This window comes from Cebidichthys violaceus, unplaced genomic scaffold, assembly GCF_023349555.1.
Source record: "Cebidichthys violaceus isolate CVI_PGR_0920_01 unplaced genomic scaffold, fCebVio1.0.p SCAF_9, whole genome shotgun sequence".
NCBI classification, from domain to species: domain Eukaryota; kingdom Metazoa; phylum Chordata; class Actinopteri; order Perciformes; family Stichaeidae; genus Cebidichthys; species Cebidichthys violaceus.
The window spans coordinates 2,822,490-2,837,469 of record NW_027176975.1 but is presented as its reverse complement, the minus strand read 5'-3'; the positions used below and the strand labels follow the sequence as shown (position 1 = coordinate 2,837,469).

The 14,980-nt window shown below is 47.7% G+C and overlaps 2 protein-coding genes across 2 annotated transcripts in view; both read left to right on the top strand.

Moving 5' to 3' along the window:
• The window catches only part of fsta (follistatin a), an 11,115-nt gene extending 3,520 nt beyond the window's left edge, over window positions 1-7,595 (top strand). The window contains 1 exon segment of the mRNA XM_068703553.1: window positions 7,584-7,595. Coding sequence (XP_068559654.1) covers window positions 7,584-7,595 — 12 coding nt within the window.
• Window positions 7,596-14,261: 6,666 nt separating this feature from the next.
• Window positions 14,262-14,980, top strand: part of snx18a (sorting nexin 18a) — a 7,627-nt gene continuing 6,908 nt past the window's right edge. The window contains exon 1 of the mRNA XM_068703907.1: window positions 14,262-14,980. This exon is cut by the window's right edge and continues 1,236 nt beyond it. Coding sequence (XP_068560008.1) covers window positions 14,653-14,980 — 328 coding nt within the window. The 5' untranslated portion in view covers window positions 14,262-14,652.

The following is a 14,980-nucleotide window of genomic DNA, read 5'->3' as shown; positions in this document are numbered from 1 at the left end:
GTCGCTAACTCTTTCCTATTGACAGCAGCTAGCGGCATTAGCTTCCAAATGTCGCTAAATCTAGCGAGAACGACGGCAAGTCGGCAAAAACACCGACGGCGCCGCGGTCGCCTCGAGCCTCCCGTTCAAAGCCACTCCCCCCCAAAAATGATTACAACGAACAACAAACACGGCTACCGTTAGCACTCACGGGTGCTAAGCTAGCAGCTAGCGGAGGAGGAGTACGGTGACGAGCCATTGAGGGTCTCGCGGATTCTTAATTATTACTATTACAGAAAATAGTGAGATATTTGATGTCCTGCATATGACCCCACCTCAGCTGGAAACCAATGAATATATTTATATAAAGGTTTAATATGCATACACTGAAGGGAATCTGTTTGCTTTATGTCTGGTATCCAGTAGTAAAAACTGTTGAAATGAAAATTTGCATATAAAACAGATTCTCAATTTTCCGGTGGGGGTTTAAGAGTGTTTTTTGTTTTTTTTCCTTTGGGACCTTTAATATGTTAAAAACACAGGAAATGATTACTCAACGCATATCTCTATAATTCTACCAGCACATGCTTGTTTTGAACACACCCTAAATCGTCCTCCACGTCTCTGTCTCGCCCCCATGAGTAGCTGGTACCGAGTAGCTGGAAACGGCAGTAAAGACGGACCGGATGGAAAAGGTTTGCTCTTCTTACGATTCTTAGAACGGGCCCGTTGTGAACCGTTTTTAAGAAGTGGGTCCCCCAAATAAAAAGTCTAGAAACGCTCACATCACCCTCCAAACACAGCGGCTCTGCTGCTTTAGTGTCCAGTAAAGACACTCCAACCCGTCCGACCCGTCCGACCCGTCCGACCCGTCGTCTGGCTGCTGAGACGCCTCTGAAAACAATCATTCAGAGTGCAGAAGTGGACTACGACATTAGACGTGCAACAGAGAGGGTGTGATCGGTCCCTGGTTTACACCGTAAACAAAGGTTCTGTCAGCCAATACGTCTCCACAGGAAGTCGCTCTTTGTTGTTTTCCGCAAAAGCAACCGAGAGTCTAATTGCGTCCCAGAAATGTCCTTGACGCAACACAAAACAAAAAAAACCTGCCGGCCAGGTTCTAGGAAACGTCTTTCGATAGCCGGCCCCTCTCTGATCTCTCCCAATCGTGGTCCCACCAGGGCCCGGTAGTTATTCTGAACCACAGGGCTGCTCCCATCCTGCCTTTCAAAAAAAGAAGAAAAAAAAAGGACGGAAGCGGGCCGGAAATACACGGCGCTCACACGAGAAGACGGCTTTATTTACTGCGCGAGGACTTTTCTATGGCGTAACAAAAACAATAAGTCTTCTGAGATTTATGGGTCCAATGGGCTTAAAAAGAATAACCGTTACTGCGTTGAATCGTGGAAGGTCTAATCTGAGCTCAAGGAAGCTTTGTGAGTCACCGCACCAGAGTCCAGAGGCATTCCAAAGAAGCAAGAAAAGGAAAGAGTGCTTTCTGCAGAAGTGTTTACCGTACCGGGGCTACACAACTCTGGCAGGAGAACCTCAGCTGGGACATCTGAGGAGTTCTACGTTCACGTTATGATCAGTGAGATGAAGTCTTACACCCAACGCATCCATACGGGAGCTAAAAATAACCTCTTCCTGAAAACAGGATGGCTCGTTTTTGTCCGAGGCGTTGGGATTTCCTCTCTTTCTCATCCCGACGTCTGAAATGAAGAGCCTCGAAAGACACCACTTATTTGTTGTGACACTCTTTTTGTTCCCACGAATCACAACTTTTGTCTCCTCACTGTCCTTCTCTACGGAGTCTAAAGGTTAAGCCACATTTTCCACCGCGCGGTACGCCTCTGCTCCACCCGACTCCGTTTCCCATTAACGCCAACGAGGAACATCCTGCATTTAGAAATATCCAAAGCTGCCGTCAGAAAGCGTCCAAAATGTTTTCATTCACCTCATCGACATCGACAGAACCCCCCAGGAAGAGCGGAGCGGAACATCAATTTCCCGGGTCGGGTCCCATGATGCCATGGGGCTAAAAAAGAAAACTTTTTCATTGGAGAAGAGACATATGTAATTCGGTTCACGCGCTTCATCCGATCCAAAAATTGGAGTCGCTGGCCCGACGGCTGGGAGGCGGGGCTTAAAGGAAAACACGGTTAAAATGTATCTTCAAATTTTAACTTTTATTTTGTGCTTCAAGTGCCGCCGAGCAGCTTCACAGCAATGGACGGGGTTCTGCCTCTGAAGCCGGACCCGGTTCTCGCTTCACGATGAAGCGCCATCTCCCCGGTCAACGTGTCGAGCGGCCATCTTTGTCCGTTCTCCGGGGGAGTGAGGATGAAATGGCTGTCAGTCAATCATTAGCGTGAGCCCAATTCATTCATACACCCGCCAGCTGTTGGTCTTCTTGAACTTTGAAGCCATTCGGCGACGTCTGGCAGTTATCCATTCAAAGCCGCGCAGGAGACAACCGCGGCGGTGACGGAGTTAACGCCGTTATTAAGTTACAGGAGACAGGTATGAACAGTGTATTCTTGTTGTGAATACTTCTGCATGAAAAAAAAAAAGAGAACGTTAGGACTGTCCGCCTACTCAGGTGTCAGACACGGCCTCCAGCTCCCCAAAAAAAATCATTTCCACCGCTCTGAAGTCTGTCAAGCATCAAAACATCATAATTCATCTCTAATGTCTATTCATGTTTCTGTGAAAACATCTGGATTTAGTCAAGTTCCTCACCGACACATCACATGTGAACACATCATGATAATTCACCTTCGCCCAATACTCTGAACGGAGCCTGAACACATCATAATGCAAGTGAACAGAACCGTCGCTCTCCTGTCTCCATTTAGACACCGATCGGTTGTTTACATTGTAACATTATCAGAGCAGAACCGTTAACGTCCTGATCATGTTTGCACTGAATATTGGCGGATTAAGTTTCGTCAGTAAAACTTTATTTCACACTGTGGCGGTTAACGTATCCATGTTGTGTCAGGTTTCAGGTCGTGTGTGTGTGTGTGTGTGTGTGTGTGTGTGTGTGTGTGTGTGTGTGTGTGTGTGTGTGTGTGTGACCGGGTTCTCTTTCCAAATTGAGCGTGGAACCGGCCTGGAAAGGCTCTCGGGCCTGAATGATCTGGGCCCGTGTGTCGGGGCCGTTGGAGGAGCCATTTTCCACTCCATTAACAACATAATGAGGTGACCGCCGAGAAGCCCGATACGATCACTTTAGTACCCTTAATGGCTAAAGCGCCCTGCAGAGACGGGGGCGCTACGGCACCCACGGCACATGTGCACTTATACTAACGTCCCTCCAGAGAGGGGGGGGGGCGACATCCGGGCCGTCAACGCGGAGCCGGTCCGCTTCAGAGCGCTGCGAGTCTGGTGGGGTGAAGTACCGTACCGGGGACTCTACCAGGGAGTTTGCGTCGCAGACATAGACCGGCTCTGGGATCGGCTCCCACCTCAGCGGGGGGGGGGGGGGGTCACTCCCACTCTTTTGTTTATGTTATTACAGACAGTCATGGTCCCCAGAGGATGAAGCCTTGTTTTCCCAAAGTTAAGAAAGCAACGGCACACACCTAAAAAGAACGAGGCCAGTCATCGCCACGCAGCGGTGGCGTACGGCTCGTTCATTAATTAAAACACCGGTATCAGATATACGCTCCAAAAGCCCAAAGTCTCGGTGTCGGGACCGGTGAGTCCCTAACTTGAGCTTCTTAGCGAGACCGAGTCAAGAGCTGCCACTGGAATACAATAGCAGTTATTATTATCATCATCGTCTCTGGACATCTTGAGGACCGTCTTTTCCACAACAAAGAAATGGCTCACTGTTAAAACGGTCCTATTTAAAACATAAGCCTCCCTGTTGATGTTCAGTGGGAACGCTTCACCAGCTGGTCAGGGAGTAACAGCGGACCTGACAATACCCAACGTGAGTCACCGGCTGTGGTTAATGTACAACTACTTTAAAACGCGCTGCAACAGAATCAGAAAGGCAACAATTTGCATTGAAGTGAATTTGTCCTTCCTCACAATTATTACAGCACGTGATCAATGTTGACTGTACATTTACCGTAACTGTCCTAATAGACACAGCTTCATGTATAACTGTACTTTAGACTATCTGGACTACAACCACTGACCAGTTGCTAGGAGCTGCATGGGGGGGGGGGGGGGGTAAAAGGCTGGGGCACAAAGACGGCTGGACCTCCCCTGCAGGTTTACATCTCGCAGTACTGACTTCCACCTGTTCCACCTCCGGTGTCACGCGACACCCGCGCGCTCGAACGAAACGGAGCGCGCTCTTCCAAATTCATCGGAGCGGCAGCCCCCCCCCCCGGTTTATAGCTCGGTCTGAATGAATGAAGGCGCGAGGAAAGATCACACCCACGGGTGAAACTAGCAGAGTTCAATCTAGCGCGCGCGCACACACACACACACACACACACACACACACACACACACACCACACACACACACACACACATACACACACACACACACACACACACACACAATCACACACACACACAGATAAAAACACACACCCCCGGCTGTTGTCTCGTGAATGAAGGCAGCGGCGCGTGTCCCCGGGTCTTACCGTGTAAAGCCCGATCCTGCACAGCGCGACGGAGAGCTGCATGTGCTCCGACATTGTGCTCCGTGACAAACAAACAAGCCGAGCCTCTGGAGCGGGCGGACGGACGGATGGAGGAGGATCGGGAGGAGCCGAGCACTACATCGTCAGGTCAACCACGCGAGTCCAGCCCCCCCTCTCAGCGTCTCGCTGTCAGCAGCCAATATCCACGAGCCGTCTCTTTTCTTTTTTTTTAAAAAACCCAGAGGTTATGCAAGCGCGATTGAAGGCTGTCTTGTGTTTTACTCATCGTAGTCATTCATGGGAGGAAACAACGCTGTAGCCGCGAGGGTCAGCGGACAAACACGAGCTCCAGATTAGTTCGTGGGGATCTTTCTCTCCGCAGAAGATTAAGGGCTCAGTGACAACTAGGGATCCAGAAAGAGACTACAAATTGGATTAGTCACTATTACCCACACACACACACACACACACACACACACACACACACACACACACACACACACACACACACACACACACACACACACACACACACACACACACACACACACACACACACACACGTGTGGAGGGTGGGTGAAGGGAATGGACCGCGGGAGCTCACAGGCGGTCGTTGAGGGATTTCGGGTGACTGTTGTGGGACGTTTTTTTTGTCTGGAGGTCCAGAGGAACTGTGAGTCAGGTTCAGACAGCTTGTGATGGGTCAAAAGCTGGGATAAAGCTCTGTGTGTACTACCTAATTCAGGTTTCTAATCCACCGAATATGATATTGCAAAAAAAAAAAAAAAAGAAGCTAAAAACTACCACCTCCTGTCCAAACCTCAACAGGTGTCCTTGTTGTCCATCTGGTTCTCAGGCCGCTTCATGTCTCACTTCCTGGGTTAAAGCTAGGGTCAGTAATCTAGAGAAACTAGCAAGAGGGTTTTTTTTCCCGAATTGCCGAATCTTTTTCTAATGAAAGTAGCCAGTGGCGTGAGCTCCAATAAAGTCGCGAGAAAGTCCGACAGCCCGTCCTTCAGGGCCCCCCTCCAAAGCCACGCCCCCAAATTGATCATCTGTGAAAGGTAAGAAAACAACACGGCTATCGTTAGCACTCGGCTAGCCGAAGAGCACGAGAAAAAACGCGCAAAAGGCAGGCAGCCCGTCCAATTACCACGACCGGCCGACCTAAATGATTGGACGGGCTTATTACAGCCACAGGTACCGGTACCGGATTGTTTTCTCTTTTTTTTTGTTGGGTCAGAGCATTTGAGTCATTGATTGATGTCGTGATGTAAAGAGAATTTCTGCAAAAAATATTTTTAAAAAGTGGTTGTTTTTTTAACCAACCTTGCCTTTAAAATCTCTCTCTCTCTCTCTCTCTCTCTCTAAAAAAAACAAACTCGACTCAGCAATAAATGCTCCGATTACCACACTGAGCCATCCCACGACTCTTCAAATACAATCGGAGCAGAATAAGAAACCAAAGACAACAGAGTCCTCCACCTGTCCATGTCCCGCCTATTTGTTTTTCTACTGAGGAAGAGCGGCGAGGGTTTAAGGCCTGAGAGAAAGCAAAGGGGAATGAAATGCAATAAAACAATATATATGGTTCACGAGTGCCTCTTTAGAGGTCCATCAGCTTATGTGAAAGCCAATAGAAAGGGAACTGAGGATGTATAGAGATAAACATTCCCTCATCCCACTGATGACCAGCCCAAACATCACCGGCACTCTCCTCAGACGGGAGGAAGTCACTGCAGCACAGAAAGCTAGCCGGCAGGTTAACACCGGGGGGGGGGGGGGGGGGGGGGATGGGGGTGGCTTCGGGAATGTCGTTGAGCTTGCAAAAGCTATTATGCAACACACCTGGAGGCTATGCTCTTTAAATATAAAGGGGCAGGTTTCAGGAACGGTGTGTAAACATCAATTCAGACAGAGTAAACCTGCTAAAGCTCACCGCTGGATTAAGTAAATGATTGGCCTCATATTATCCATCCGCATATATAGATATGTATGTATATATAAAAAAGGGCACACATTGTTGAAATGCCAGCGCTCTTATCTGCACACAATAGGGTCGTTTTTTTGTGTTTGCCTCTGAGGTAAAAAGCCTGGCATGGTGTGCAGAGCGGTTGGACGGGGGGGGGGGGGGACGTCCCATAGTAGACTAACAAGCTGTAGTCACCTGCCCCCCCCCCCCCCCTCTGTGTACAGGGCTGAGACGTCAGAGCGGCCCGTAACCCGCTGTGTGCCCTTGGACGGAGGAGATCTGCTCTGAAACACGGCGCCAAAAAAACAAAAACACATGCCGGCTTCTGCCAAGACCATTCATTTTCACAGGGGGGGGGGGGGGGGGGTGATCTCGGTGCCGACTGGATAAACTCAAAAACCACATAACTGCCCCCCGGGGGGGTCGGTACCGTCGTTGCCTCTGCAGAATGAGAGCAATCATCAAGAGGTCTCAATTAAGCTTCTTCAATGAAACTCATCATTTGATCCAAAGAAGGGTTTAACCGTATGTAAACGTCACACCGCCGTGACGCTTTAACATTTTAAATTCTACATCGAAACCACCGAAACACAAATAAGGGACCGAACCAGCAGGCGGCAGCTCGCTCGGGTCAAAACAACAACAAAAAAGAAACGGGTGTTTGGTCGTTTTTGGCCCGGCTAAACTATGAATAGTAATGACCGCTGAATAACTCTTTTTACCCTAAATTTGCCCTCCTGGTTACTCCTTCTGAACACATGAGGTGAGTCTCTTCGTACCCGAGGCGCTGTTCCGTTATCTGTCACACCCATCATTACCATATGGTTTGAGGTCAATGCCTGCTGGTGGCTGTCACTGACTCTCTGGCGTAGTGTAAACGTCCCGGTCGCCTCCACACCAGACGTAATAAAAGCTCGTTTTTTAAGCAGATCCGTCTTCCAAAAAAAGAGCTGGATGTCAGTCCGGCCGAGGGTTTGGTCGGAAAATAAATAGCTGGTAATCTCTGAGTGTTTGGACCCACAGGCGGAGTTCTGAGGCTTTTGACGTGTCTTTTTAAAAATGGCGGCCCCGGTGCACTTTGTTTACAGAAGGGGTGTTTTGCCTTCGTGAAGATGATCTAGCCGAACAAACACCGTCGCCTTGTTGGTTTTGACACAAAGCTCATGTGCTGCAATCATCCCAAAAATCCCCATTTGCTTTCATGTTCGAGGGAACCGGTGCTCGTGGATCGTTTGGTTCCCTCACACACACACACACACACACACACACACACACACACACACACACACACACACACACACACACACACACACACACACACACACACACACGTCCCGTCCCGTCCCGTCCCGTCTGGTGAAGTAAGGAATCCTAAGGCCGTGTCATGGCAACGGCTAGCGCCCGAATTCCTCAGTCTGTGCTGCCATTTCCCCGGTTAACAACGGCGCTGACCATGCAGGAGTACGGCCCTGTGGTCCAGTTGGGGGGGGGGAAGAAGAATCCACCATGATCCAGAGCTAGTTTTGGGCCTCTGGGTTTCTGTGCCAGGTCTCCAGTGATGCACAACGGGGGAAGGAGGCCCTGTGCGCCTGACCCCAGAAGACTCGGTTCCAGCGGTCCAGAGCTACAGCTGTGCCGTCCACAGAAAACTGTGTTTGTCACGGAACATATTTGATCCTCAAAGAGAGCAAAGCTGGAAAATCCCCCCCCCCCCCCCCGAGAGAGAGCTGATCATTTCATGTCACGAGTCCAAACCCTTTGTACCACGAGCACCACGAGCACGTAACCGAGATTACAGAAGACGAGAGCCAGACGCGAGTCCATTTGTGTCCAACTAACAGCATGGCTGTCCTGGTTGTGGGACTCTGTCTAAATCCAGACTCAAGAAGTGGCCCGGCTTGAGTTCAAAGTTCCTCTCGGGTTCCCGCGTCTTGGGAGGCCTCGTTCATAAACAAAGCTGATAACACTTGGGTGGGCGAGTTCATTTCGCACCGTCACCTCCGTCCCCGTCCCCCACCCTCCTGTGAGACGACAGGACAATGTCTGTGTACTCGTTGCTTTATGAATTCCCAGGGAAAGCCTTCAGTTGCAGCTTCCTCTCCATTGTTGCACTCCATCCCCACCCCTACACCCCCCCTCCACCCACCCCCAAAAAACAAAACCATAACCTCCAGGCTGGCTCAATCTGGCACACTGGTCTGGACTGTAATCACTATTTGGTTACAGGTATCACTACTGTGTCAGACTAGTGGCGGCTAGGACCGGCTGTCTCACTTCCTCTGACCTCTTGACCTCAACAAACAAACAAAGCAAACAGCAGCTTTTGTCCTCGCGAGCTTGGTGGTAAGTTAGCAGCCGGTGCCACAACAACAGCAGCTACGTGAACCGTTAACGTAACATTTAAGCTAACCTGCACGTCACGGGTAGCAGCTAGCTGGTCGGCTAGCTGACGTGTTTCACATGTAAACAATAGAGCGGAGCTGCGGGGTCGACCTGTTAGACCTCGTCCACACACGGCACCGGCAGGGCAAAAAGCTACAGGCTAGACCTGATTCCGTTAGCATAACACAACAACCGGTACCGCTACTGTGGGGGGCGGGGGGGGGGGTCACACAACCACACACACACTACCTGAGTGACGTCACCCCCTTCTTTTAGGGGAGCCCAACTGGCCAGGAAACAAAACAGCCAGTGTTGGGGTTGAAATACGCGACACCACACGATTCAAGTACTCACCAAATAATCCATGTACCGTCGCTGACCGGGTCCCAGCAGCGCGAGCTGAAGTTGTAGTTAATCCCCGTTTTTTTGTTGTTGTGCTTCAGTGAGTCCAAAATGTAATGGTTTTTTTGTATTCCCCCGCCTTTCGACAGACAAGACAACACCGACAACAAAAAAAAGAAGCCCAGCCTTGGGTGGGTTTCAAAGCGAGGATTCTCGCCGTCTTCCTCGCTTAAAAAAAGGGAGGAAAACGACCGAGTTCTGCTGCTGACGACGAGGGTCCGCTCGGTTCCTGTTCTCCTCACCGTGAACAGCTCCCCCTCGTCAAGCCGGTCCACTTCCAGGGTTTCTTTTTTTTTTTAATCACACAATTGTCAGCGAGAGAGGGTTTTTTTTGGTTGAGGAAACCAGCGAAGCCCCACGCCGCGACGTCACGCGCACGTCGTTTCTCTTTCTTTCTTTTTCTTTTTTTTCGCACGTAGCGTGGTCACGTGACCTGAACACATGGTGGCTATTTTCATTCTGAGGAGGAACCCGCTGCTAAAAAAACACATTACACGGCCTCTGTTGGAGTCTACTGGCAACATCTTTAATATGTGTATATAAATATGTGTATATATTTATATTTATATTTATATTTATATAAATATATATATATATATATATATATTATATATATATTTATATAAATATATATACACGTTAATTCGCATGTGTAACTTGGGCACCTTATAATATATGGCATAGAAATCAACTGTATTTTGTACAGCACTTACAGCACACATGCAATGACATTCAATGTGCGTTACATCAAATTGGACAAACAAATTTAAAAAAATGCAGAAAAGCACAGACGTTTTAAAATGCAGTAATACAAATGTAATAATCTAACAAAAGAAATAAACTTCCGGCAACTTGAATAAAAGCAAGGCTACTTGAGACACATGTTTAAAAAAAGGTTTGTTTCCTACAAGAATTTACAGAAGGTTCTACAAAATAATATCATCTAATTTCCACCAAAAAATAGCATTGTGGGATATCTAGCTATGCCACAGTGTAGTTTTTGCACCACCAGGTGGCTCTGTATTCACTCACAATGAATTCTATTTTTCTATTTTTACGATCGAGTAAACCAACACCAAACTAAAGGCTCCATCCATGCGGTTGCAATTTCCCCAAGAGTATTGTTAAGCTGGAAGCTGCACAAAATAAAGCAACAGCCTGTGACATAATACATTACACAATACATAATGAATGAAAGGGGGGGGGGGGGGTGTGACACAGTACGTACAACCACAGTTCAAAGGCTGGTCCCTCTGGAGACACGTAGGCCTGAGCACAGACAGAAGACAGAAGACAGAAGACAGTGGATAGAGGGAGGACGAATACAAAACCTCGTGACGTGTCAGAGCGCCATTCCTGTCACCCTAGATTTGCTTTCTCTACGCAAACAATAAGTGTTTCCACATAGAAGAACTTACTTAATTTGTATCCTGTTATATATATATATATATATATATATATATATATATATATATATATATATATATATATATATATATATATATATATATATAACAGGATACAAATTAACAAGGTGGGAAGCAGACGAGCAGCTCAGACACACAAACGAAAAACACAATTATGTCGTATCATCCCGATTAGGAGGGTGAGCATGAATCACAAGTCTGCTAATGCGACGCGAGCTGCGTACTAAAGTAGTTCCTGTTCCTGGGAGGCCGCAGCACTCCTCTTCAATACTTCATGAGCTGAAGTGGACGGGTAGCTGGACGCGTCCTCTGCTCAGGTGCGGAGGATGCGGAGATGCAGGCGCGAGAAGACGAAGTTTTGCTCTGATGTGCACAACATTCAAGTGTGATAGAGCAGCGTTGTCTCCTTCGGGGGGGGGGGGGGGGGGGGCAGTCAAATGTGAGAGAGGAGAGACCTCTGGTGGCCTCTAGTGTGGTTGAGTAACAGTGATTTACATTATATTCATTTGAAAGAAGCTTTTTGTCTAAGTTGCCCCACAATTTTTCCCCAAACACACACAGACACACACACACACACACACACACACACACACACACACACACACACACACACACATCACAAGCTGGAGTGGTTAAATCTGCCTCTATAACTTGCATGATTATGAGACCATAGATCATGAGATCATGTCATATAATTTACATCTCCTGTTTAATGAAATATCATCGCTAACTTTAGGTAAAACATGTGACATCAGTACGGTTGCATTCTTGAAAGCTTTGAGCACTTTCAGAAAACATTAGATTGGCATTTACAATAATTATTTGAGAGATTTTTTTTTATTGTTACCGTTCATATGTTATGTTCCTCCTAGAAAAAAAATTAAAATAAAATCCAAAAAACAACCAGAAGGGGGCAGTATCTACCAGACTAAAGGACGCAACAGCGTCTTCCTTGGTCATGTTGTCCAGAATGAAGCTTTCCCAGAGGAAGCGGTCTGTTCGTGCAGCACGAGGTCAACATAGATGGTGGTTTAGGTTGCGCACGTCTGTCCCTGAGACAGTGAAGACAAAATGAGTCATAATATACAAGAGCAAACTCAGTGAATGGAACTCTCGGATTTTATCAGCTTTTATTAAAAGAAAACAACGTTCAGTTCATTTTAGTTTCAATGTAAAAAATATGATTTAAATCACCTTTAAAAGGAAACCCAGACAGTTCCAGAGTCACCTCCATCACCAGTTGTTGTTCTTTGAAGCTGCCAAATGTTTGCTGGCAACGGTTAAAGATTTGATTATCAAATGGCTATCCTCAGTGCATGTCATCAATAAAGCATTCATCCCAAAATAAACTCTCCCACTGGAATTCTTTTTTATTTAGACTTCTCCTGTTGTTTTCTGTGTCTTCTTGTACATGTTTCTATGCTGCCTTGCTGCATAAAGAATGTCCTCCAGTGTAATAAAGATCTCAACACACACACACACACACACACACACAGATTATTGATGTGTGTGTGTGTGTGTGTGTGTGTGTGTGTGTGTGTGTGTGTGTGTGTTCTTTGCAGCTACACATATGTCTTTGTTGAGTCATTAAGGAGACCGAGAGACATTCTCGTCCCAGACAGAGTAACTTTCCGCCTTCAATGATCAATAGATGTGTATTTTCAGATTGATGATTTATGTATCATTCATTACTTAACGGTGGACTGGAATAGAGTCATTTGAGTGAGTGCTGCTCGGCCTCGGTCTACTCGAGTCAGAGTGATGTCAGTGTTGTTGTTGGTTTTTTTTAGATGACATTCCTTTCAGATGAAGGAAGAAGACAAAGAAGATCCCGGGTTAACCTGACATCCAACCGACCTTCTACACCAGTTGCATTCTTATCTTCAATCGCTGAACCAGATGGGGCCTTCACACCGGCCTCGACTTTATAATATGGTAAAATTCCACAGTGCTTTATGTAAAGTTGTTGTTGTTGTTGTTTTCTTCTAGAAGGATATGTTCTCTAGAAGAAGTTAGGATTATGGCTGCTCAGCTTGTGAATAACACTTTATGACACCCAGTGAAACAACAGCAGCATAGCTGACTGCCTGTTCATACTTCAGTACACATTTGAGCCACGAAAGTGGGCATGGATCAGTGGTTCCCAACCAGAATGGAGCTACCACTGAGGACACTTGGGGTCGTGTCCTCTCTACCTCTCCTTGGAATTTCGGTTGTTTTAGCAGCCTGGTGGGCAGCTACATGCACAATCCTGGACATGCTGGGGCTTCACATGCTGATTCCATCACAGTAAATGGAATTAGAGGTTCATTATTTTTCCGAACAGTAGTTTGTTCCAGAGAAATAGCATTGAGACATTAATGTGTGGGCGGAAAATTGGTATAATTTAAAGGAAATTGAATTAAATGGATAATGAAAAATCCACACAGGGGCCTTTTTTTAAATCTAAAAATTGTTGTGGCCCTGTGAGACAACTTTAGCTTATTTATAGTACGTTCAGGGCTGTAGTTGTCTTTGAGAACACTCACAAGATATCTTCAATATTTTGGGAAATCTGAAAGGGTCAGCGCGAGCATATCAGTGGATGTGAACACATCAGTGGATGGGAACACGTTAGTGGATGGGAACATGCATAACTAGCTAGCTCAATGCCACCGTAACCTATGGTTACAGCTGATAACGCCATACCTACCAACAGCGTAGCGCCCACCCTCCGGTTACCCCCTCGGGTAAATACTGTTAGCTCTGCCAGCACTTTTTCCGGAGTTTGCTAGCGCCGCCGCCATGTTGAGAGCCGTTGAGAGACAACAATCTCAACCAAAGCACCTTTAAAGTACAGTTTCGAAGTACTAGTAAGTGCATTTTGGAGGCAATAATGTACTTTTTTTTTACTGCGCTTTATTTATTTGATTATTGATAGCTTTAGTCACTAGCAGAATTTATACAAAATAGAAATCCATTATTTATTATCATTGTTATTATAGGTTAAACTACCCATTAGTAGCACATTAAAAGTAGCTCCGCCTTCACAATCTGCAGCATTAAAGTGATGTACACATCAATGCATCAATAATTATAATACAATAATACGACACATATATATTACTCTAAATTGGGCCATTCTGCACGATGAGCACGTCTACTTTTGGCACTTTTAGTGTATTTTGCTTCTCACGCTGTCGTACTTTCACTTGAAGCAGAGGCAATTCCGCACCGAGCTCCACATGCGAGACTCACGTGACCTCAGCGTGCATTAAGCAGCGTGAAATGTAATGAGGCACTGCGGAGCAACTCTTATTATTAAAAATGCGGCAAACGGTCCTCACAAGGGTGGCGAGGCTCGTGTGGTATGGGAAAAACTCGCACACGCTCAGCCCACGGCTTGATTTGTGTTGTCTGGCTGAATTTGCAGCATCTTGTAGCTCCGCCCTCGATTATTCAGCCTGTGTTCGACGTGCGGGGTTTTTTTGCTGCTGCGCAGCGCGTGAGAACAGAAGCGTCGGGCGACTCGTTCTCGGAGGGAAGCAGAGCAGCGGAGGAGCTCAGAGCGGTGTCGTTGGAGCGGAAAAACTAAATACCTTCGCTGCAGTTTCACACGCTGCGACCTCTGGATTTAAAAGCACACCGCGGACGGAAGGAGGGATATAAACAGGGTGTGTGTGTGTACGTGTGTGTGTGTGTGTGTGTGTGTGTGTGTGTTTGTGTGTGTATATGTGTGTGTGTTCTCTCACTGCGAGAAGTTTGGAACGCGGAGTTGTGAGGAGTAGTTTTCGGACTGGGCTGACCGAGCGTCGCTCCTGCCCCCCCGGCCGGCCAGCCGTAGGCTACCCTTACCCCGCCACCGCCGCTGTCCTGCTCTTCCTCCAGCAGCGGCCGGAATCATGGCGCTCAGAGCCCGGGCGCTGTACGACTTCAACTCGGAGAACCCCGGGGAGGTGTCGGTGAAGGAGAACGAGGTCCTGACGCTGTACAGCGAGCGGGACATCGACGGCTGGTTCGAGGGGTCGAACAGCCGAGGGGAGAGGGGGCTGTTCCCCGCGTCTTACGTGGAGGTCCTGCGGAACGACGTCGTCGCCTCCGCGCTCAACAACAACAGCAGCGGCGGCAGCAGCACCGCCGGCGGCGGCGGCAGCGGCACATCTGGGGACACTTACCCGGACTCCCGGTACGCGAACGTCCCGCCGGGAGGTTTTGACGGCTCGAACAAGC